This window comes from Myotis yumanensis, unplaced genomic scaffold, assembly GCF_028538775.1.
Source record: "Myotis yumanensis isolate MYYU_CA2020_CCGP unplaced genomic scaffold, mMyoYum1.0.hap1 SCAF_12, whole genome shotgun sequence".
Lineage (NCBI taxonomy): Eukaryota > Metazoa > Chordata > Mammalia > Chiroptera > Vespertilionidae > Myotis > Myotis yumanensis.
In genome coordinates, this window is record NW_027223763.1 from 30,016,388 (window position 1) to 30,040,318 (window position 23,931).

General features: G+C 40.2%; 2 protein-coding genes across 9 annotated transcripts in view; one reads left to right on the forward strand and one right to left on the reverse strand.

Moving 5' to 3' along the window:
- UBAP2 (ubiquitin associated protein 2) overlaps positions 1 to 2,274 on the forward strand; it is a 101,207-nt gene extending 98,933 nt beyond the window's left edge. For all 7 annotated transcript variants that reach the window (XM_070431339.1, XM_070431341.1, XM_070431343.1 and 4 more), the window contains 5 exons: positions 481 to 580; positions 665 to 772; positions 927 to 994; positions 1,077 to 1,268; positions 1,344 to 2,274. In XM_070431339.1, coding sequence (XP_070287440.1) covers positions 481 to 580; positions 665 to 772; positions 927 to 994; positions 1,077 to 1,268; positions 1,344 to 1,439 — 564 coding nt within the window. In that variant the 3' untranslated portion in view covers positions 1,440 to 2,274. The remainder of the gene's footprint in view (positions 1 to 480; positions 581 to 664; positions 773 to 926; positions 995 to 1,076; positions 1,269 to 1,343) is intronic.
- A 4,057-nt stretch (positions 2,275 to 6,331) lies between these two features.
- UBE2R2 (ubiquitin conjugating enzyme E2 R2) overlaps positions 6,332 to 23,931 on the reverse strand; it is a 78,889-nt gene continuing 61,289 nt past the window's right edge. For both annotated transcript variants that reach the window (XM_070431348.1, XM_070431347.1), the window contains exons 3-5: positions 18,039 to 18,136; positions 9,459 to 9,593; positions 6,332 to 7,318 (exon numbers count right to left, since the gene is read on the reverse strand). In XM_070431348.1, coding sequence (XP_070287449.1) covers positions 7,099 to 7,318; positions 9,459 to 9,593; positions 18,039 to 18,136 — 453 coding nt within the window. In that variant the 3' untranslated portion in view covers positions 6,332 to 7,098. The remainder of the gene's footprint in view (positions 7,319 to 9,458; positions 9,594 to 18,038; positions 18,137 to 23,931) is intronic.

The window sequence follows — 23,931 nt, forward strand, 5'->3', positions numbered from 1 at the left end:
TTTTAATTCCAGCTGCAGGGAGTGAGGGAATGACCCCACTTAGAATCTCCAGGAATGTTTTGGGCTGGAGGCGAGGTTGCTTTCCTACTGGTTTTTATTTATTATTTATTTAGGTGGGGTTTTTTGTTTTTGTTTTTTAATGACTTCAGAGAGGAAGGGAGAGGGAGAGAGAGATAGAACCATCAATGATGAGAGAGAACCATTGATTGGCTGCCTCTTGCACGCCCCTTACTGGGGGATCAAGCCCGCAGCCCGGGCATGTGCCCTTGGGCAGAATCGAACCTGGGACCCTTCAGTCCGCAGGCCAATGCTCTATCCACTGAGCCAAACCGGGTAGGGCTCCTACTGGTTTTTAGATCCAACATGTGTTGTACTAACACAGGTCCCTTGTGATTTTGCCACCTGCTGCTTTATGCTAACCCAGGGGTACCTGACCTCTCCCCCTGCCCTGTTTCTCTAATGCCTCGCTTGCCCCACCAGGTTCCACCGGCCTCAGCCAAGCAGCATGGGGTGAACCTCAGCACCCCCCCGACCCCTTTCCAGCAGGCCAGTGGTTATGGCCCGCACAGCTATAGCACAGGTGAGAGGTGCTCCCAGCACTGAGAGACATGGGTAGGACAGGCTTGCCTAGCTCACACATGCCTCTTGTACCCTGCCATGCTAGGTTATGATGACCTGACCCAGGGGACAGCAGCGGGAGACTACACCAAGGGTGGCTATGGTGGATCATCACAGGCACAAAACAAGTCTGCAGGTTCTGGGCCTGGCAAAGGTAGCGTCTGTCCCTCCTTTCCAGGACTGAGGCCCAGAATAATTGTCTCCTCCCTGACTCCTCCTCACGCAAGGCTATCCCAGAATGCCCCTGGAGGTGGGGGAGGCTGGAGTTGGGACCAACTGCTGTGGGGAACACCTGCTTTTCCTCCTAGGAGTGTCCGTCTCTTCGAGCACCACTGGCCTACCTGATATGACTGGTTCTGTCTACAATAAGACTCAGGTGAGGGAGGAACAAATGGGTGTGCAGGTTTGTGAGGGATGCAACCCAAGATGGTCCTCACCGTTGTCTCTTTGCCCTACAGACTTTTGATAAGCAGGGATTTCATGCAGGGACCCCTCCACCGTTCAGCCTGCCCTCGGCCTTGGGTTCCACTGGGCCCCTGGCCCCTGGAGCAGCTCCTGGTTATGCACCCCCACCATTCTTGCACATCCTCCCTGCCCACCAGCAGCCTCACTCACAGCTGTTACACCACCATCTTCCGCAGGATGCTCAGGTGAGCCAGTGATGGGCCACCCTGCCCTGGGTTTGGGGTTCTGCTCCAGCCTTGACAGCCTTCTCTCCTCCTCAGAGTGGCTCGGGTCAGCGCAGCCAGCCCAGCTCCCTGCAGCCCAAGTCACAAGCCTCCAAACCTGCCTACGGCAACTCTCCATACTGGACAAACTGAACCCTGAAGAGAGGGGTGGGCTGGGGCAGGGCTTACCCTGGGCAGGAGACACCACATGGAGCCCATTTCTGGGAGCCCAGCACCCTTTCCTAGAATTCGAGACGTGTAACTGTGTCAGCCGAGCCTCTGTGGGGAGCCTACCTCCCAGACTCGCTATTGTATGTAATGTATTTATGTATGTATTTGTAAATGTGACAGAAGTCTTAGGAGAGTGGGGGGAGCAGCTACTACTCGTCAGGTCTGTTTTCCCCACTCAAGCTCCTTTTGGCTGTAGCAAAATAAGCCCCCTCTCCCCTCCTACCTCCCACAGAGCCCCCCTGCCAGGAGGCTGGAAGGGCTGGTTTAAGGCATTTGGGTAATGGGATCAGGTACCAATGAAGAATCACGACTTATCACCCCCTTATAAACCATTAAGAGTTTTTTCTTCCTTGTGTAATCACTTTATCCCTCTATTTGAGAAACTTGTCCTATTATCATTTGTCATGTTCCTCTCCTGCCAAATCTTGATCTGGGAATAGCAGAGATATCCCTCCTGCTCAACATGAAAGTGGCACCTGTTTGTCTTCATATAGAGCAGGGGTATCTGCTTCTGGCCTGCCCTTGTCCCCAGGGACTTGCCTTCCTCTGGCTGACCATTTTAATAGTAATCTGAATTTGTGCTCAGAGATGTTCAGCCAGTCAGCTCCCCTTTTTAAAAAATCAGATAATGCTCCACGAGAGCACGTCTCCATGCAAAGGCTCCTCTCTTCCAGTTGTCCTGAACCAGGTGGGCGACTGCTTCAGGGTTTTCTCTTTTGCCCAAAGTCCACCTAATAAAGTTCTGAGAGCATGCACAGTCTCTGTGTGGTGTGACTGAAGGGTAGTTTAGGGCCGAGGCCTCTCCTTAATAGTTCCAGGGACCCTGGGACTTCACAGGGCTGAAGCAGAGCTCATGTGGTCACAGTCTTTTTAGCAACAGGTTGAGGGTTTAAATTTGTACTCTCTTTGCTGGGCCCTTCTCTCGCCTTGGCCCCGAATAGCATCCAGGGAGAAGGTAAATGATTTGGCTAAAAAGACAGCAAATGTTACTGACAAGGCACTGGCAGTATTTACCGGTTTACTTTGCTTTTCTTGCAGCTTCATAACAAACTTATGGGATAGGCAGTCTCTTATAGGGCCTGTCAGCAGGAATAGCTGGGCAGGGTAATTTCTCTTCTAAAGGAGCAAAGGTAATAATTGCAACCACAGTTCTAGGCCAGTGAGAGAATAAGTTTAAACAGCTAAACCTTTGCTTTTCATCAGCCACACACAATCTTGATTGACAGTCAAGGCTGTGGTGGAACATGTGACTAGGGAGTCAGGGTGGTATGAAATAGGTAAGTGCACCCTGTCCGGTTTGGCGCAGTGGATAGAGTGTCAGCCCGCAGACTGAGGGTACTGAGTTCGATTCCAGTCAGGGCATGTATCTTGGTTGCATGTTCCCTGGCCCTGGTTGGGCTGCATGTAGAAGGCAGCTAAATTGAAGGCAGCTAAATTGATGTGTCTCTCTCACATCGATGTTTCTCTCTGTCTCTCCCTCTCCTTTCCACTCTCCCTAAAAATCAATGGGAAAATATCCTTGGGTGAGGATTAACAAAAAAGAAAGAAAAAAAAATAGGTTAAGTAGGTCCTCGGCAAAATAAGTGTTGCGTCAAGTCAAGGTGGTGTGCCTGGATTGCAGTCTTTACCTTTTCTACTTTCGGCTCTAAAATCATTTCATCATATCAGAGAGGTTCTGCTGCTAATCCACAGCTTGGGATCCTGGCTTTAAAAAAAAGGTAAGTGGCCCTGGCCAGCATGTCCAGTGGTTAGAGTGTCGGCCTGCTCACTGAAGGGTTGCAGGTTTAATTACTAGTCAAGGGCATGTACATGGACTGCAGGTTTAGTCTCCAACCCTTGTCAGGGCGCGTGTTGGAGAGGCAACTAATCAATGTGTCTCTCACGTTGATGTTTCTCTCTCTGCCCTCCCTCCCTCCCTCCCTCCCTCCGTCCCTCCCTCCCTCCACTCTCTCTAAAAATCAATGGAGAAAATATCCTCAGGTGAGGATTAACAACAACAAAAAGAAAGAAAAAGGTAAGGGTCCACAACTGAAACTAAATGGGAATTTTCATTAAACTATGGTATCTCCTGCCTGCTCCTTGCTTTCAGCAGCAGGAAGTTCAGAGGATAATTGACAATGAAAACAAATGCCCTCTCCTAAGGAGGGCAGTGGAGCACCTCTCCATCCCTTCCACTAACCTACTTGTACTGGCAGATCGTGCCCTATTTCAGAATTAAGGTTAACAAATGGCTGTCTTTAATAGCCTTTTTTTAAGCTAGGTAAGGACTGGGGATATTTAGTCTGCAAGGTGAGCCGAGCAGAATGTTATGAAAGACAGGTCAGCAAGAGTTGGTTTTTATTTTAGTTTTTCAGCTGAATCCGAGGCATAATCTGCAAGGGAACAGTGGAGATACTAAGACCACCTTTTAATTTTAACACAAGAAAAGAAAGAAGAGGGTCATCCCATGGGGAAGTAGCAATACAGGTATATTTTATTTCACATTTTATTAGTAGACAGATGGGCAGAAAAAGACAAAATAAACCACTAAAGGGAAGTTCAACACAAAATGCATCAGATAATCTTTTCTCATAAGTTAAACTGAAGAAAAACATCTACAATTTCAGCTAAGAAAACTATTAAAGTCAGGTGTGACCTGCTGGTTTTAGAATAGTTGAAAATTGCATCTGAATTTGTAAATGTAAACCTTTTATCAGCATGGGAGGGGGGAGAGTTAATTTTCAGTGGAGGACTACACATTTCTCCCTTCAATCTCTTACCGTATATGTCCCAAAAAATAAGGAAACCAGCAAATAAAGAAGCAAATAATTACCAGGGAAGAGGAAAGAAGAGACTACAGAAAAGAAAGTCTGGCTAATAGAAAAGAACTCTGGAATGATATGAAATAGAGGAGGGGAAGACTTTGAGAAGCAACAACAGAATCATGATGATATACTTTCTCCACCCAGCCTCAAAAAACACAGACTTGAAGAGCACCCAGAGAGGCCTCCACTAGAATCAAAGGAATCTAAAAATGCAGGATTTTGAGCTCATTATACCAAATCAGCACAAGTGTACTCACAAGGGTCTAGCCTGAGATCTCCACTCCTAAAAAGAAAAGTTACAGTAAGCTCAAGTTTTCTTTTGCCACAGGATGTGTTCTCAAGACAGAGCTCTGGAACCAGCATCTGGGTTTTACAAGTCACTGTGAGCTATCAGAATGTCTACCTGCTAGCAAATCACCACTCTCCAGTCTTTTGATTGTACTCTGTCAGAGGCAAACCCAGCCCTCAATATTAACACCCCAAAGGGCTGAGAGGTACTACCTCCACCTGGCTCTCTGGCTCCCTGAGTCAACGTGCAACAGGCCAACAGGGCCTAATGGGACCAGGCTGAACAGCATAGCACCTCCCACATTGCCAACACGCCTGGTTTGCCCTGGGAAAGAAATGCTTTAGCAGTAAGAGGGGGGAAAGCTTAATTATAGGGCTCTAATAGAGTAAGACCAAGCTACCAGCTGTAAACGTGGGGGAGGGTTTGGTGAGAGGATAGTGGGTAATCAGCATTATGAGAGACTGGGCTCCATTAGATTTGCAGGTTATTTGGAAGCATGACTTAAGTGTGAGGAGCAAAAACAGTTTCAACATCTTTCTTAGGAGTTTGCAGTCCGTGTTTTATCTCAAAGAGCTGCTGTTTACTGAATCTGAGTCACTAGATTCAAGGTGCAAGTAGTCCTGGCCCCATGGAAATTGGACAGATTCTGGGAGCAGGCTCAATATTGTCCCGATTGAACCTTAACACGTTAAATGTTTTCACTTAATACTAGACCAAACTTCAGAGGCCAGAGAGGGTTGCTGGGAATTAGCACGTTTTGGAGAGTTTGAAGAGCGAATGAAAACCCTGAGATCAGAAAGGAAGGAGGAGCTAAGGAAGTAAGCATCACCTATTCTGTCCTAGGATCGATCTATCCTACCTCGTCCCTCATCAACCCTTTTGTTCTTTCTGAGCTAAGTTCTGAAGAAAAGGAGTTGACACTAGTGCACAGGGATCTGAAGTAGGATTATAGTCAGTCTTTGCTGTATTTTCCTTCCAAAACCTGGGATTTTACATTAACAATTTTCCCCACTGAAAGAACACTGCCCTCGTATGAACTGACCCACTCCCATAAGAAACAAAAATCACCGCCAAGTTCTCAAGTCCCTGGTTGGTGAAGGCTGATGGATCTCAGAATTGATTGAAGTAACACATAATTGAGACCAGGGAAATCAAAGCTGCAGCAATTGCACAGAAGGAAGATCTAGCATCACCCACACACTGCCTGCAGCCAACTCCCTGGGCGGAAGAGTCTAAAGAAACCCAAGGCAAGCTCCATGCACAACTTCTTGCACTCCACAGCCAGACAGTACATTGAAAGAAGAGCAAAGTCCAGGTTACAGCCAATGAGGAAAGGTAACTGGTCACTCTTGTCTCACATTTATCCACAGTTATCACTAGCTCAATGAAAACCAAAATTGTAACACATGCACTTAGTATTAATACTGAGTAATTAAAACTGGCTACTTAAAAATATATCCTCATGGTGAGAGTCTATCTTTGACAGAAAGGCCTTGTCAAATAAATAAAACAGATGTTCTCTCTCCCAACAGTGGTCACCAGTAGTTTTGACACCCCCCCCCCACCCCCAGCAGCATCAACCAAAATTGGCATAGTGATTTTTAACCCTTTGTTGCCATCACCAAGACTCCACACACACACTAATCCCCACTCTCTCCCCCAACTCCCTGGTGGGGGAAGAACAACTCTGCCTTTAAAATAAATAGCAATCAAGTGCTCAGTTCTATGTAAAGTATGAATATTTATTTCAGGCTTTAGATCCCAATCAATTTCAAAAACCAAAATCTGATTTCTTTCCTCAGAACAGCTGAGACCTCTGTTAGGATGATTTCCTGGAGGCTGAAGGGGCTCTGCCCTAGGAACACATTTCATCAGTCTTAGCACAGAGTCCCTGATGCCCACTGTACCCAGACTTAAGAACTGGAAAGAAACAAAATTCACCAACATGGGGCTGAACAAATGCACACACACTAATGTAAATGGAGCAGCTAAACCTTGGCAACAATTTTTAAAAGTTTGTCTTATGGGATTTTTGTGGGGGTTGTTTCCATTTTCTTTTGCTACCCAGTATATGCAGCACTTGTGAACTCCCAATGGGTTCCCAGCTTTAAACACATTAAACATCTTGATGAAAGACTATTTAATTCTTCAAGAATCTAAAAACAGACCAAACGTGTTTTGCTGTGAACACTTTGTAGAGACGAAGTGAGGCAAGGGTTTGGGTTTAAAGGGGGAAAAAAATCAATACAGTGATGGAAGGGTAAAGAATGCAAGAATTCGGACATTCTGTGGAGGATTACCTTCTCTCCATTAAGAGGTCCATAAAAAGGAGCAAACTGAGATCCACAAGGGGAGTCAGCAGGAGCCATGTTTGTTTTCCCCACCCCCTGTGATAGGTTTTTGCTGAGGGGCCACTGCTAGGTCCCCACTTGCTCCCCTCCCTTTGGCCTGAGATGGCAGGGCAGTACAGGGGCTTCGAAGGAGCAGGTCACGACTCCTCATTCCCAGAATCATCATCATCATAACAGTCGGCATCTTCCTCCTCCTCATCTTCATCATCAATGTCATCGTCGTACAAGTCGTCATAAAGCAAATCTGAGCTGTTGTCATTGGAAGGCACTTTAGTTTTGATGCAATATTCCGCCAGGGTCGTGGGGACTTTCACTCCATCCTTTTCTGCTTCAGCTTTCGTGGCTGAAACCTGTTTTCTGAAGGGGAGAGGGTAGTTATATAAGTCTCTGTCTTGAAGATGGATTTATAATTGGTGTTTCTAAATAAGATTCCTTATAACTCAGGTTGCTAAACTTTTAGTGCCTGCATCTGAAAGCCTCTATCACCCCAAAAGCGGTCACCCTCTCAGGTGCCATTATGAAGGACACAATAAACTTTAGAAAAGCAAATCTTAAATATTGGTCATCCAGCAATTTTCTCAGGTATTTTTTCTCCTAGTTGTCTCATGTCAATGTCTTTTTATTTTAAAATATATTTTTATTGATTTCAGAGAGGAAGGGAGAGGGGGAGAGAGAGAGAAACATCAATGAGAGAGAATCATTGATTGGCTGCCTCGCGCACACCCCCCACTGGGGATTGAGCTCACAACCTGGGCATGTGCCCCCGACTGGAATTGAACCCGGGACCCTTCAGTCTGTAGGCTGATGCTCAATCCACTGAGCCAAATAGGCTAGGGCACATCAATGTCTTTTAAGACCTGATTGATGCCTCTTAATTTCCCAAATCAGAATTTATATTCAAGCAATGTAAAGCTACTTACAATTCTCTTGACATGCCATGCTGTTACACACCTCTGTTTTAGCAAACATGTTTCTCTCCCTGAAGAGGCTTTTTCTTTGCCCTTTTACTGGAAAATTCTTATTTATGAGGCATTGTCTTCTAGGAACTCCATAGTATTATATATTCCTTCCAGTGTATCTTGTTTAAGCTTCTATAGTTGCACTCATTTGTTTGCTAAGTAAAGTGAACTCCCCAGGGAGAAAGACTACAGCATAATGACCTAGCAGTGTAACTGACACAATGCAGGTGCATAAAATATGTTGAAAGAATATAAGAATGACATAAAGAAACTCAAAGTAAGAATCAGGAAGAATACAAATACCTCTGGATTCTTCACTTACTAAATCCGTCCTTTCCTTGAACATCAGGCTTCAACCCTGTTTTTAATGAAGCATTCCCATCTTTAAATCCTCAATCCACTCCTGCTCCTCTAAGTTTCTATAGGCCCTTACTATTTATACTAATTATCTTCGATCTCTGGTGTATACCAGTCACCTAGGCGGCTGATAAAAACAAAACACAGGTGTCTACATTCTATCCATCCCTGTAATCTCATTAAATGATTATGGATTGGGGCGTGGAAGGGTTCTTTAGTGTTTCCAGTGGCAGAAAACAACCACTAATCTATATTATTCAGCTATCAAATGACATGCCCTTTTCTGCGTGTTTAATATCACATGGTATACTTCTTGTCACTCAGATATGAACTTAAATATCACCTTACAGGAGGCTTGTTCTGACAACCCAATTTAAAGCAACCATCTCATCACTCCTTCACATTATCCTACTTACCACTATCTAGTATTTGTTTTATGATCTAATTCGTATGTATTAGGTTGACTAGATTTATAGAGAGGGACTCTCTAAATTCTAGTTCTTACTAGAGTTTGTATAAACTTACTAAATATAAAAATGCAGTTGTATTCAGAGGAATTAGATTTATTTCAATTCAAGTACCAATCTTGGGTAGTTATGAAAACCTTATGTCCTACTCAGGAAATGATCAAGAACTTAATACCTTCTACTTTTTTTCCCTTTTACATAGAAAAACTAAACAGCAAAAAGTTAACTGATAAAAGGTCACATGAGAGGTGCTAGGAGTAGATCCCAAGCCTCCTGATTCTTATTCTAAGGTTCTCTTAGACCATATACTAATGTTGCTGATAATGATCATGCCCAGAAGAACAATAGGGCTTCATTAATAAAAAATTTGAAAACAAAATAACCTGGAATGATTGGAATACACTGGGTGCTTGCTACACTTAAAAGTCCAAAATAACGCAATCATCCCTAAAATGATTACAAGGGAAAGTTTGCAAACTTGACTGGCTCAGAACCTAGAAGCTCTGGTTCCCAGGAAATCACATCTGCTACATTATCTTGTAGTATGTGTTCTCCAAAAAGCCAAACTCATTAGTCTCAAGCACAAATCTCTTCCCAAACAATCTAATTGAGAGAAATGGAGTAGACAATGAAATTCAATTTAAACCTCTGGTTCTAGGATATTACTTTGGTTCTAAGTAAAGACTTGAAATGATCAAAAACAAAGCACCTTACCTAATGATTTCAGCATATTCTTTGTCTTTTCCTTTACTGTCCCTCCATTTCCTGAACATAACTGAAGCATCCACATTGGCTGGGGAGAAGGTGTTGGGCTCATTAAGCAATGAGATTACACTTAACAGGATAGTCCTAGAAACAGGAAAAAAAAAAAAAAAAAGAATCAGCTACAAATACTCATATTCATAGGATTCAAAAATATTCTTTAAAATTGAAGACTACAATATTTGAGGCCTTAGGGAAATGGAAATAGAGTATCATAAAATTTTGTTTTCAGTACTCAGCTGGTTAGGCTAACTAGGAGATAAAGCAGAGGAAATATGTGAGCCTAGCATGAGATCCTGTTGCAGGGCATAAAACTGTAGAAGACTGTCTCAACTGGCTACATACTCCAATCTGCAAAAAGTACAGGTCTGGAAGCTTTTCAAATAACATTTTAGATTTTAGAAACTTTCCCCACAAGTTTGCTTCAGAAATTACAAGTTAAGTGCAATAAGAAAAAGAAAGACAAAAAACATTTAGCTTCAAGACAATTTTTTCATGGGAGGAAAAAAAATGATGCTACTTCATACATCTAATCTAATCATGGCTGTTTATAAGATCTAAAAAAAAACAGTATTACACAGAAATGTATTTCTTTTCCATATTTTTAAGGGAAGAAAGACAGATAAGCAGGACAATGCAGGAAAAAGAACTAGTCTCTTAACAGAAATCTTTATTCAAAAAGTTTTACTAAGCACCTACTATGTGCCAGAAGCACCAGATGTTGGCTGTATGATAGTGAGCAAGTTAGATGTCATCCCTGAATTCCCAGGGCTTATATAGCTTGTGGGAGATATAAACAGGCAATTTTTATCCACAGATAAAAACTAGACACCTTAATCAGTCATGGGGAATACAGTTTCAGTTAGATAAAATAACCAAAAGAGCACAGTAGGCTCCAAAAATATTCCAGACTATTCCCAGGCTTTTTCCCCCTACAAGCTACGTGCATGTATGAAAGGAGAAAAATGGGAGAAAAAAATTAAATTTCTCTACCTTTTCTCATTGGTGCGAGGTTATACATTGTGTTGTTGCAAAATAGCCTTTTGCTCCTGGCCCCAAGCAAAAAATAAAGAGAGGGGACCAGGCAATTAGATGTTTGATTTGATGAAACCTTTTCCTAAAAAGGGCAAAGAGTTTCTGTTACGTGATTATACAAAATTATGACAAAGGCACTTTCAAAGAAAAAGTTCCCATCTAGTTAAAATCCATTTATCTCTCACACACACACCTTTCTATTAGGTTAGAAATAACTCCTTGCCCTTCCTGCCAAGATCCTTATGGTTTTCTCCAGTAATTACATTTAAAAGATTCAAAGAAACTCATCACTGCCAATAATGGAAAATGGATTCACATAACATCCTAAAAGCAAAAGTGTAGGTAGAAAATTACATAAAGGTTGCTTCAGAGGAAAACACTCAAAACATCTACACTAATAAAAGAGAAAGATGCAAATTGACCATACCTTCACGATGCCCACCAGCCAATCAAGAGTGATTATGCAAATTAATCTAACAAAGATGTTGGGTTAATTTGCATATGCAGGCACCAAGCAGCCAGGGGGCGTTCTGCACTGCCCCAGCTGCTCTGGGCCTCTGGGCAGTGCAGGAAGGCAGGAAGGTGGCTCCGGGCCGGAGCGAAGGTGGGGCTGGTAGCCAGGGGAAGGCCCATTCTTGCACGAATCTTCGTGCATCGGGCCTCTAGTCCTATATAATAAAAGCCTAATATGCTAAGTGTCCAGTCGTCCGTTCAACCAATCAAAGCATAATATGCTAATGATATCCTAAGGCCGCTCAACCATTCACTATGACATGCACTGACCACTGGGGACAGATGCTCCAACTAGTAGGTTAGCTTGCTGCTGTGGTCCAGCTGATTGGGACTAAGTGAGATGGGCTGGAAATGCCCTGGAGCCCTCCGCGGTCCCTCCCCAGCTGGCCAACGTCCTGCATTCCTCCCCAGCCCTGATGGTGCACCAGTGGGGTCCCTCGGCCTGGCCTGTGCCCTCTCGCAATCCAGGACCCCTTGGGGGATGTTGGAGAGCCGGTTTTGGCCCCATCCTGCAGGCCAGGCCAAGGGACCCCACTGGTGCATGAATTCGTGCACCGGACCTCTAGTGTTATACTAGTATAAGCAGGATAAGGACAAAGTATGGTAATAAACAGGGAAAAAAGGTTTTAATGGTCTAGATCAGCACTGTATACTTACAACTTTCAATGATGGTGGAAATGTATAATCTGTTATGCAATATGATAACCACTAGCCACATGTGGCCACTGAGCATTTTGAAAGATATCTTGTGCAATTGAGGAACTGAATTTTTAATACTAAAGAAGTTTAAACAGTTGTATGTCTAGATGAATCATATTAATTAGGAAATTTTTCCCCACAAGTTAGTTTCACCAAGTTGGTTTTTATAACATCTTGTGTATATTATTAAAATACTATACTGGGCCCTAACTGGTTTGGCTCAGTGGATAAAGCTTTGGCCTGCGGACTGAAGGGTCCCAGGTTCGATTCTGGTCAAGGGCATGTACCTTGGTTGCGGGCACATCCCCAGTAGGGAGTGTGCAAGAGACAGCTGATCGATGTTTCTCTCTCATCAATGTTTCTAACTCTCTATTTCTCTCCCCTCCTCTCTGAAAAAATCAATAAAATATATATTTTTAAAAATACTATACTGGGTAACATAATTTTTTAAAATGGTGAATCATCCATTTGTACTAAAACAAGCCCACTTCTACTACCATGTACTCCTAAACTGAAATCCACGATGCTTTCAGAAGCATTAGGTACCACAGTGGATTGTGATAATAGTTAACCCAGCACGCTTTCCTCCCTTCATCTGGAAAGCACAATCTTTTTGTTTTGTTTTGTTTTGTTTTGTATAGAGAATCCACCATCATGCTACACGTTCATACAAACAACCTACTTATACCCACAGCAGTAGACATACCACCAAGTGCTGGCCAAAGGATTCCATCATTTTGTCATGAGGATGGGTTTGGGGATATGCATGCGATCTAAGCTGGGACAATCAGAACCCTGGTGGGAACTCGTTTTTCTAACCTAATAAAGAATTTTTATTCTTGTTGGTTTAGTAACAGAATATGGAAAGTATAGAGCAAGTGGCCATCTTTGTTACCAAGTGGTGAGAGCCAGCCTAATATAAAGGCCAATATAGAACAAAGCAGATTTGAGATTTTTTTCTCTCTCAAAGATTACTGACGAAAAACATTCAAAGTTTCCAAACCAGTATGTTGTGGATGAGTTGCAAGTTAATTATACCTATATTGATTCCCTCATCAGTTGGGTGGGTCAGACCTATCACTTCCTTTTTTTATATACCACGACTGGAAAAGGCTTGGAGAAAATGTCGTACATAGTTTAAAATGTCCATCACTTATACCAAAATAATTCAACACAGGGCATTACACTATACCTCTAGCATGGTAAACTCTGCAAGGTAAGTACTATTAATCCTGTTTTTATAGAATGGGAAAACTAAAGTGCTAAGACCATACTGGCAGAATGTACAAACTATGTTCTTTGTTGTCATTTTTTATTGTTATTTTCAGTTAATATTTTAAAATCTTTATTCATTTCTCTTTTCAGAAGAAAAAAGGCAGAAGGTGGAGAGGGTTAACAATAGGTGAAAAGGGAAAGAAAGAACAAATAATTAAACTATCCCCCAATGAAGAGGTTACTCAAAGCCCATTAGAGGGATTGGTTTCCTGCAGATCATGAACAAAGGGGAAGGAATCAGGAAAACGGCATACACTCCTTTTTAGTCTCATTATGTCCATATAAATTCATGGTTCCACGTGAAGCTCTGGTTTTGAGTAACACAGAGTTGCATTTGTCCATTTAGACAATCTTGTGGCACCTGGACATAAATTTCTTGGATTAGCAGAATAGACTATGAGGGCCCATCCCCAGACTCTCAGTTCCCATAAAGAAAAACACCACTGCCATTCATTAACTGTGTATAGAGGAACAGGTCTGGTTGCCCAAATCCAGTGGTGTATTTTAACATGTGTTACAACACAGAACAGACCTAAACCAGTAAGAATTTTGGATATAGAGTTTTAAAGTGTTTTCCACTTACTGCACAATTCCCATAACCACCATCACAATTCACAGATATTCCTAGGAAAAATGTGCTCCCTCCACCCCTGCTTAAGCCAGAATAAGGGATGACGGTAAAATTTTTTGGAAAATAGAAAAATGCTAAGAGAAAGAAGTACTGACAAAAGGATAGGCAAAAGCACTCTAGACAGTCTTCAGGTTCATGTTTCAGATCCTTTTGCCTGCTTCAGTATCTTTGTTAGAGATAATATCACTGGCTATCTTCTTTTGGATAAAAAATAAATTTGTAAACAAAAACACCCAGAGAACATGAAGGCCAACTAATCACACACACACACACACACACACACACACACACACACACACACACACGCAAACAGCAAAAAGCAAGTTGTAAAGTTCTATAGCACTAAAATGTTTTAAAAACAAAACTATAGAAGCATTTAAGGGAGACAGAAAATCAGAATTAGACATCTATGACCCAATGGGTAATAATGTATTTGTCCCTTTTCAAGAAAGACAGTAGTCAATGAGATGGGTCTGTCCTTTCTCTGTTACCATGTCACCACAAGTACTCTGGCTGGGAGGGCAGAAAACTGGTCCTAGCACACACAACAAAATAATTCTGGCTTATGGGTCTTCCTGGAAACTTAGCAGGAAAAGTTTAGAATTTTGCAGAATTGAACATTGGCATTTTTCTCCCAATGTATACACATAGCCCTCCAAGCAGCATGTGAGAGAGATAGAAAGGGTTCATTCTTAAAAACCTAAATTTACTTTATTCATATACACTATTTCAAACTCAGTCCTCATTACATGTTTTGAAGATGGGAGAATAACTTAAAGAGGACATTGTGGCAAAGAAATCTGTTATGACAGAAAATGAGATAGCTTAATGGGCCACATACTAAGTTTTTAATGCTGGTAAAGCAACTAACAAATATAACAGTTCTTACTGTGTAAGCCCTAAAGCTGCTGCTGCTGATGGACATATCACTGAGAACACACAGTAGGAAGGAGGGTATCAGATTAAAATATAGGAGGTGGCAAAAGTAGATTTACAATTGTTCACACTTGGAGTGCGGGAAACAAGTTAAGTCGGCTTGCGTGAATTGCGCGTACTCCGCGGGAGCCGTCTTTAACTCGGTTCATATAGATTTGCGGTGGAGTGCGGGAAACGTGTAAACTCAGGCCGATTGTAACTGCGTATTACCAAATATTTGTTTGTAATCCACCCTTTTGGTGGATGGAACAAAACCAAAAGACAGAGCCATCTTATATTTTGGCGGGAAATTCACCCGCACTCCAAGTGTTCATATGGAAAATAATAATAATAATGAAAGAATAAACAGTTTCGTGCAGTCACAACTATGAACTTATTTTTGCCCCATGCCATATATTTCTTTTCTCAACCCTTTCTAAGTATATTGGATTGAACAAGGTACCTAAATGAATGAGTAATGAACATAATCAATAGTTATTTGATGTGTCTTGAACACATGAACCTTTTGGTATACATGTCCCATAAAATGGGAAATAACTCACTAAGAGCTGGATAAGAAATCCTGGTGCAAGTCAGAAAGCTCTCAATTCTTTGCTTTTGACAAAAGTGGAGATCCTAATCAAGTTACTAGCTTTCAGATAAATAAAAATGAGTAACAACATGATTTAATCAACAGATAAATGGGGAGCATAGATCAATCTTGTTTCAGAAGAATTGGAAATAATTTATGCAGGTATCTCAGCCTCTAGATCTAGAAGATATAATTCCCCACTCCTTAAAGTGTGGGCTGTACTTCCTTCCAAGGAGTACAGAATGGAAGGGGGAAAGGAGTTACAGTGGAGAAACCCTAAAAATAGTCTCAGTCATGAGTGTTATGAATGTTAGTATTAACAGTGATAAAAAATGTTGACAGTATGCACCCTTGATATGACATAAAGAAAATGTACAGCTGACCTTTGAACAATGCAAAGGTTAGAGGTGACAATCCCTGTACAGTCAAAATCCACATATAGCTTTTGATTCTCCCAAAGCTTAACTGCATGGTTCCAGGATCCCCCTCGGATACTCGCAACTATACTTTACCTTCCTGATTTTCTTCCCCCTATTCACTACCCAGTCTAATAACCAGAAAAGCAACAGAAAAATACCAACTGGGGAATGAAATACTTGATCAGTCCTCCTCAAAACTGTCAAGGTCATTAAAAAAAAAAAGGGAAGTCTTAAGAAACTGCCACAGTTGCCTAAAGAGACATGCTTATTAATATAATATGGTATCTTGCCTGGGATTCTGGAGCAGAAAAATGACATAAGGTAAAAAACTAAGGAAATGTGAAAGGGTATGGACTTTACTTAAAACAATGCATTAATATTAGTTCACTATAATAATTGGAATCATACTAATGTTAGATGTTAATATTAAAGAAAACTGGCAGGTTCAGGGTATATGGAAATTATACTTCACAATTTTTCTGAAAATCTAAAACTGTTCTAAAATTTTAAGTTATGTAAAACAAAAAGGACAAAACCACAATGAGAAACCACATTCACCCATTAGAATGACTATAATTTTAAAAACACAGATAATAAGTGTTAATAAAGACCTGGAGAAATTGGTATTCTCATACTCCTTGGTGGGGATGTATTACTTAGTGCAGCCACACTGAAAAACAGGCTGGCAGTTCCTCAAAAAGTTAAATATTGAGTTACCATATGACCCAGCAATTTCATTCCCAGGTATATATCCAAGGAAACAAAAGCATGTACATGTACACAGTGTTCATAGCAGCTTATTCATAATAGCCAAAGAAATAATCTGAATGTTCAAGTAATTAATGAATAAACAAATTGTGGTATAAACACTTAATGGAATATTACTCAGCCATAAAAAGGAATGAAATATAATACATGCTACAATGAAGATGAACATTGGAAATGTTCAGCTAAGTTCAAGAAGCCAGACACAAAATACTACATATTGTAAGATTCCATTCATATGAAATGTACAGAATAGGCAAATTCATAGAGACAGGAGGCAGACTGGTGTTTCCTAGGTGGAAGGGTGGGATGGAGTTGAGGGATAATAAAAAGTATAACTGACAGGTATAAGTTTATTGGTGATGAAAATGTTCTAACAGTGATTGTGGTAATGGTTGTACAATGCTGTGAATATATTAAAAACCTATGAACTATACACTTAAAATCAAAGAATTGTATAGTATGGAAATTATATCTGAATAAAACTTTTTTAAGAAAAGACTGACAGTGCGGCACGTGCTGCTAAGTGGTTAGAGTGTTGGCCCTGGAACCAAAGGGTCAGGGGTTCGATTCCGGCCAAGGGCAGGTACCTGGGTTGCAGGTTCCTCGCCCTTATTGGGGCAAGTTGGGGTGGCAACCAACTGATGTGGCTCTCTCACATCGATGTTTCTCTCTCTCTTCTCCCCCCGCCCCTCCCTTTCATCCTCTCTAAAGTCAATAAAAAAACAAAACAAAAAGAACAGATGATTAAATATCTATCTATCTAGATAGATGGGTCAATAGATTAATCAATAAAGGAAATCACAAGAAATATACAAGCCTTCCAAATCTTAAGACACATCCACATATACAAGGTGTCCCCCAAAAATGCATAATTGAGAGCTCACTTTTGAAATGTGTTTTAACAAACACTGCCTTTACAATTATTCAGTGTGTGTATACAGTTTTTTTGAACATCCTATATATAAAACAATGGATAATGGAAGCTCTTTTAAAGGTAGCATGTAGCCTGGCCAGTATGGCTCAGTTGATTGGGTGTTGTCTCATGCACTAAAAGATTGCCGGTTTGATTCCCCATCAGGGCACATGCCTGGGTTGTGGGGCTTGATCCCAAATAGGGGGTGTGCAGAAAGCAGCTGATTGATGTTTGGTTCTCACATTCATTTCTCTCTTCTCTTCTCTTCTCTTCTCTTCTCTTCTCTCTCTCTCTCTCTCTCTCTCTCTCTCTCTCTCTCTCTCTCTCTCCCCCCCCCTTCCTCCCTTTCCTTCTTTCTTCCTCTCTCCAAAAATCAATAAAATCTTTTTTAAAAAAAATTTTTAAGTAGCATGTTAAGTAAATTTTCAGTTTGGAAACAATAAGACCTTTCTGCAAAAAGTAATAAGAATCCTAGAATAAAGAAACAATCAATACAAACATGAAAATCATGAGATCCAAGACGCAGATGGAACTTAGGATAAAGTAAGAGGAAGAATTCACACTAGAAAATTTTTCCCAAGGCAAACAGAGAAAGGAGTAACGTGCATTATTGTTCCATAAATACAACTCTTCAAAATGATGCATACATGCTACTTAAAGCTCTAGCAGGAGACAAAATAACCAAATATAAAAGGATTATTTTGTACTTAAAAAATAATATCCAATCTTAAGAAACACCTAAAAACCAGATTATTTCTTATCAACCCCTTACCTGACATTCTGAGTAGGATTCCACCTTTCAGAGGGCAGTTCACCACTCTGTGGGTCATCTACGGGTGGATGAAGAATTGAAATGCATACATCTCCATTCTGTAAGATACAAACCACATTCAGTACTCAAAAATATGACATAAAAAAGACACATCAGTTCCTCTGAAATTTCTTTTATCCCTCCAAAACTTGTTTTCTTATCATTAGAAGAGAAAACAATTCTGCTTTTTCTTCACATTTGGACTCAATGTTAAAGGATTAAACTTTTTTAATATTATAAATATTAATGGTGACCAATCTCCAATATATATTTCTTAGTTAAAAAAGAAACACTGTATACCTGTTAACATCATCCTCCTAAAAAATCATTTCAAAATAGAAATATACAGCATGGCCAGTATCGCTCAGTGCTTGAGCGTTGACCCATGAACCAAGAGATCCCCAGGTTGATTCCTGGTCAGGGTACATACCTGGGTTCTGGGCTCAATGCCCAGGAGGGGTGTGCAGGAGGCTGCCTTATAGATGTTTCTCTCTCACTGATGTTGCTATCTCTCTATCCCTGTCCCTTCCTCTCTCTCTAAAATCATTAAAAACACACACACGTTCACAAACAGACAAACCTGGTAAATCAAGATTCAAGAGTCTTGGGAAGCAACTAAATCTCTCTATTCTCAGACACAAAACTACCTCAAGTACATAAAAAGAAAAAAACAAAAAAATCTGAACTGCTGAAAATCTGCATAAAGATGCTATAATCACCTTTAATATCAATCACTGGTTTTAGTAAGTATGGTATATATATAAACTGAAAATATGCCTCAAAACAACTTCATTATAACTCTTTCAGTATATAGGATAGAAGAATTCACCACTATGGTTTTAATATTTTGGTATGTAAATTTAAATTATAGGACCTAATCCACAGGTACATTTAGTTTAAGTCAAACACATGGATTGCTAACGATATGCAAAAATAGACTGCTATTGTCCTAGTTGGTTTGGCTCAGTGGATAGAGCGTCAGCTTGCGAAGTGAAGGGTCCCAGGTTGGATTCCATTCAAGGGCACACCCCTGGTTTGTGGGCTCGATCCCCAGTAGTGGGCATGCAGGAGGCAGCTGATCATGATTCTCTCTCACCATTGATGTTTCTATCTCTCCCTCTCCCTTCCTCTCTGAAATCAATATATACACACACACACACACACACATATATATGGGGTGGGGGCGGGGGGGGGGGGGTGGTGCGCGTCTCGCCCTAGCTGGTTTGGCTCAGTGGATAGTGTTGGCCTGCAAACTGAAAGGTCCCGGTTTTGATTCCAGTCAAGGGCACGTGCCCGGGTGCGGGCTCGATCCCCAGTAGGGGGCATGCAGGAGGCAGCCGATCAATGATTCTCTCTAATCATTGATGTTTCTCTCTCTCCCTCTCCCTTCCTCTCTGAAATCAATAAAAATATATTAAAGGGGGGGGGGGGGCATCTCTACTGTTGCAAAGTATCTGACAAAACCCAAAACTTTTTCATGATAGAAGCACTCCGAAACTATAAATAAAAGGGAACTTTAACATTATAGAGGATATTTATTAAAAGATCCACAGTTAACATCATACTCAATGGTGAAAGTTTTTCTCCTAAGATCAGGAACAAAACAAGGATACCTTCTCTCACCACTGTGTTTTTTTTAGGTTAATCATCATCCGAGTATATTTTTTCCATTGATTTTTAGGAAGGTTGAAGGGAAGCAAAGGAGGGAGAGAAAGAGAAGGAGAGGGGGAGAGAAGGAAGGGAGGGAGGGAAGGAGGGAGGCAGGGAGGGGGAGGGAGAGGGAGAGAGAGAGAAACATTGATGTGAAAAAGACACATTGATTGGTTGCCTCCCAGGACCTGGACCAGGGATCAAACTGGCAACCCAGATACATGTCCTTGACCAGAAATCAAACCCACGATCCTTTGGTGCACCAGCTGACGCTCTAACCACTAAGCCGCCAGCCAGGGCTCACCACTGCTATTTAACACTTTCCTACAAGTTCTAGTCAGAACAATTAGACAAGAAAATAAAAAGCATACAATTGAAAAGGAAGAAATAAAACGATTTCCATTTGCAAATGATAAAAGTAGTTACAAATAGTTTACAAGAAAGCTACTAATAAACAAGTAGAGTTAATAAACAAATGCAGCAAAGTTGCAGGATATAAGATCAACACTCAAAAGTCAGTTTTATCTCTATACACCAGCAATGAATACCCTAAAAAGGATATTAAGAAAATAATTCCACTTACAACAGCATCTAAATGAGGAACATACCTAGGAAAAAAATCTAACCAAAGAGGTGAAGAACTTGTACACAGAAAACTACGAAACAATACTCAAGTAAATTCAAGAACACCTAAATAAATAGAAAAACATCCCGTGCTCACAGGTATTGTTAAGATGACAATATTTCCCACTTTGTTCTACAGATTTAACACAATGCAAATCAAAATCCTACTTTTCCTTTTTGCAGAAATTGACAAATCCTAAAATTTATATGGAAATTTAAGGGACCCACAACAGCTAAAACAATCTTGGAAAAGAAGAATAAAGTGAGAGGATTCCCACTTCCTGATTTCAAAACTTACTACAAAGCTACAGTCAACAAGACAGGTTAGAACTGGCATATAGAACAAAGGAATAAAACTGAGAGTCCGTAAATAAACCTATACATCTATTATCAACAGATTTTTGACAGGGATACTAAACACATTCAATGGGGAAATAATAGTCTGCTTGTGTTTCTGGATGACGCTCTAACCAACTGAGCCACCTGGCCAGGGACTAATTTAAATTTTTTAAAAGAAAAAAATATAGCCCAGCTGGCGTGGCTCAGTGGTTGAGCGTGGACCTTTGAACCAGGAGGTCACGGTTCAATTCCCTGTCAGGGTACATGCTCAGGATGCGGCCAATCAATGATTCTCTCTCATCATTGATGTTTCTATCTCTCTCTCCCTCTACCTTCCTCTCTGAAATCAATAAAAATATAAAAATTAAAAAATATAAGGAGAAAAGGTAAATCTAAACAAGTACAACATTGTTCAAACCTTTAATAATGTGTATTATTAAATCACTTTTCAGTCAAACGCTCTTGGTTTAACAATGTGTATTACTAAATCAAGAAACCAGTCAAGCCCTGACCGGTTTGGCTCAGTGGATAGAGCGTCAGCCTGCGGACTGAAAGGTCCCAGGTTCAATTCCGGTCAAGGGCATGTACCTTGGTTGCAGGCACATCCCCAGTAGGAGGTGTGCAGGAGGCAGCTGATCAATGTTTCTAACTCTCTATCCCTCTCCCTTCCTCTCTGTAAAAAAATCAATAAAATATATTTTTTTAAAAAGAAAAGAAAAAGAAACCAGTCAAAATCTCTGGTTTCTCTTGGCTTTCTACCTTACTCATTTTGTTTCATATAAAACAAGATGAAACTTTGGGAGTTCTATTGGAGCATTCTACAAAGCTTTTCTCTAGTGTTTTAGAAATAAAGAATATTTTACAAGTCAATAATGACATTTTAAAATAGTAAAAACAATTAAAAGAATACAAATATATTTTACCAGTTACCAAAGAGAAGTTATTTATGTCAATTTAACCTAGTAGCTAAAGCAAATTAACTGTCCTTGGTTATACATTTCTGATTAGCTGATAAGAAAGCGTTCATATTCATATGAAGGATCCGTAAATGAATTCCAAGAGAAATGATTTATTCAGGTCTCTTCTTTTTTTTTCTTCCCCCCACCCTTGACAAGCCCCTGCCCTCCCTTACCCCCCAGTGTCTTATGTCCATTAGTTATGGTTATATGGATGCATACAAGTCCTTCGGTTGATCTCTTACTCCCCTCCCTGTTCAGGTCTCTTCTTAAAGACCTAGTAAAATTATGTAAATTTTAAATGTTCATTAAATGCTCATTTAAAAATTAACACATTAAATAACGTGACAAAATCGTAACAGCATTCAGCACCTTTATGTGAATTAAGATTACAGAGCTCAAGCATGTTGTTTCTGATTATTTAACAACACAATACAGAAATAGAGTTTGTCTCACCTAGAAGAATAGAGAGTAGCTAAGGGCAAGTATTACATGCTTTAAATTTTCCATTCCATACTTTGCTCTAAATAAAGTCTATAATTTACTTAATAGTTTTGATAAATGTATCGTGGTTATTTAAAGTATTAATATGACAGGAATATGAGCAAAAAGTATATATGAACTTTCTGTACTATTATGGGAGCTCTTCAAATCTAAAATTATTTCAAAGTAATTTTTTTAAAGAAGTGGATTTAAATTTAGTATTTTTAGTATGCTTTTTTAAACACCTAGACATTGACATCAAAGCATTTTAATAAAAAGTATTCTAAATGTATTGGACTTTTTAATTTATATTTAAAATTTATGAGCAAAAGAGAAAAGTCATGGACAACAGTGTGGTGACTGCTGGAGGAGGTGGGGGAGAGGAAGGTGAGGGTAAGATGAGGTGGAGGAGGGTAGAGAGGAGATAAATGGTGATAGATGGAGATTTGACTTGGGGTGGTGAACATACAATACAGTGTACAGATGATGTGTTGTAGAACTGTGCACCTGAAACCTGTATAATTTTGTTAACCAGTATCACCCCAATAAATTCAATTAAAAGGAAAAAATAAAATGTATATGAAATTAGTTTAAAATAATAAAGTTAAACAGTTTGTCTTAGGCTTGAGAGATCAGAGAATGCATTATTACAACTTTGTAATCAATTCTAATGTGATTTCTTTGGCTTCAGTATTTGATTCCTGAGTAGAATAACCATTAAAATAAATTCTCAGAGAAATCAAAGAAATACCACACAGAAGCTGTATGAGATAATTCCACTAAACAAAGAAGAAAATAACAATAATCAAAGAAAAAGAAATGTGTGTTGGATGATAAAGGAGATGAAGCAGAATCAGGTAAGCTACTATCTAAAAATTTTTTATTGTTATCAAGTAAGAAGGGACTAAACCCTTATTATAAAACATCTTGCTATTCCAAGGATTCAAATGTACATCCAGTCAAATTACATCCCGTGAACATAATGATGTACAGAGTATAGAAAGACCATAAATATGAATGGCAAGAGAAAAAAGGTAGAAAGACAAGTATCTGTGAAGGTTAATTTTATGTCAACTTGACTAGACTAAGGGATGCTCAGATAGCTGGTAAAACATGTTTCTAGGTGTGTCTGTGAGGGTATTTGTGAAAGAGATTTAGTGTCTGAATCAGTACATTGGGATGTCAGAACTCCTGGTTCTCCAGCCTTGGAACTCTGGTACATACACAAGCAGCAGCCTTGGACTGGGAGTTACACCACTGGCTTCTCCTGGTTCTCAGACCTTCGGATTTAAATTGAATGATACTTCCAACTTTTCTGGTTCTACAGCCTGTGGAATTTCTCAGACTTCATAACCATGTGAGCCAATTCCTTTAATAAATCTCCTCATATGTATTTCTATATATCCTACTGGTTCTGTTACTCTGAAGAACCCTGACAAATACAGTATCCTTACTTTTAAATGGTCTTTTTGGTGTAATTAAAAAAACATAATTTATAATTTAGATTATACAGGAACTCTTGCTAGATCCAGTTTTTTCAGTTCTTGAAAAGCTGACTATGGGTCTTATCCATTTTACTATAGACTATCATCCATCTAAATAATTACAAAGATCATAAACTGTGTAATTGGGCCAGCTGCCATTTACATAGCCTAAATTTTATTATTCCAAAGAGCAATGGTTCTACAGACTTGGCAACCTTTTTAAAAAACTTATGAGACACTAGAGAGAGAGAGAGAGAGAGAGCTCATTGCTCACAGCTCTCTCGCTCTCTCTCTCTCTCTCTCTCTCTCTCTCTCTCC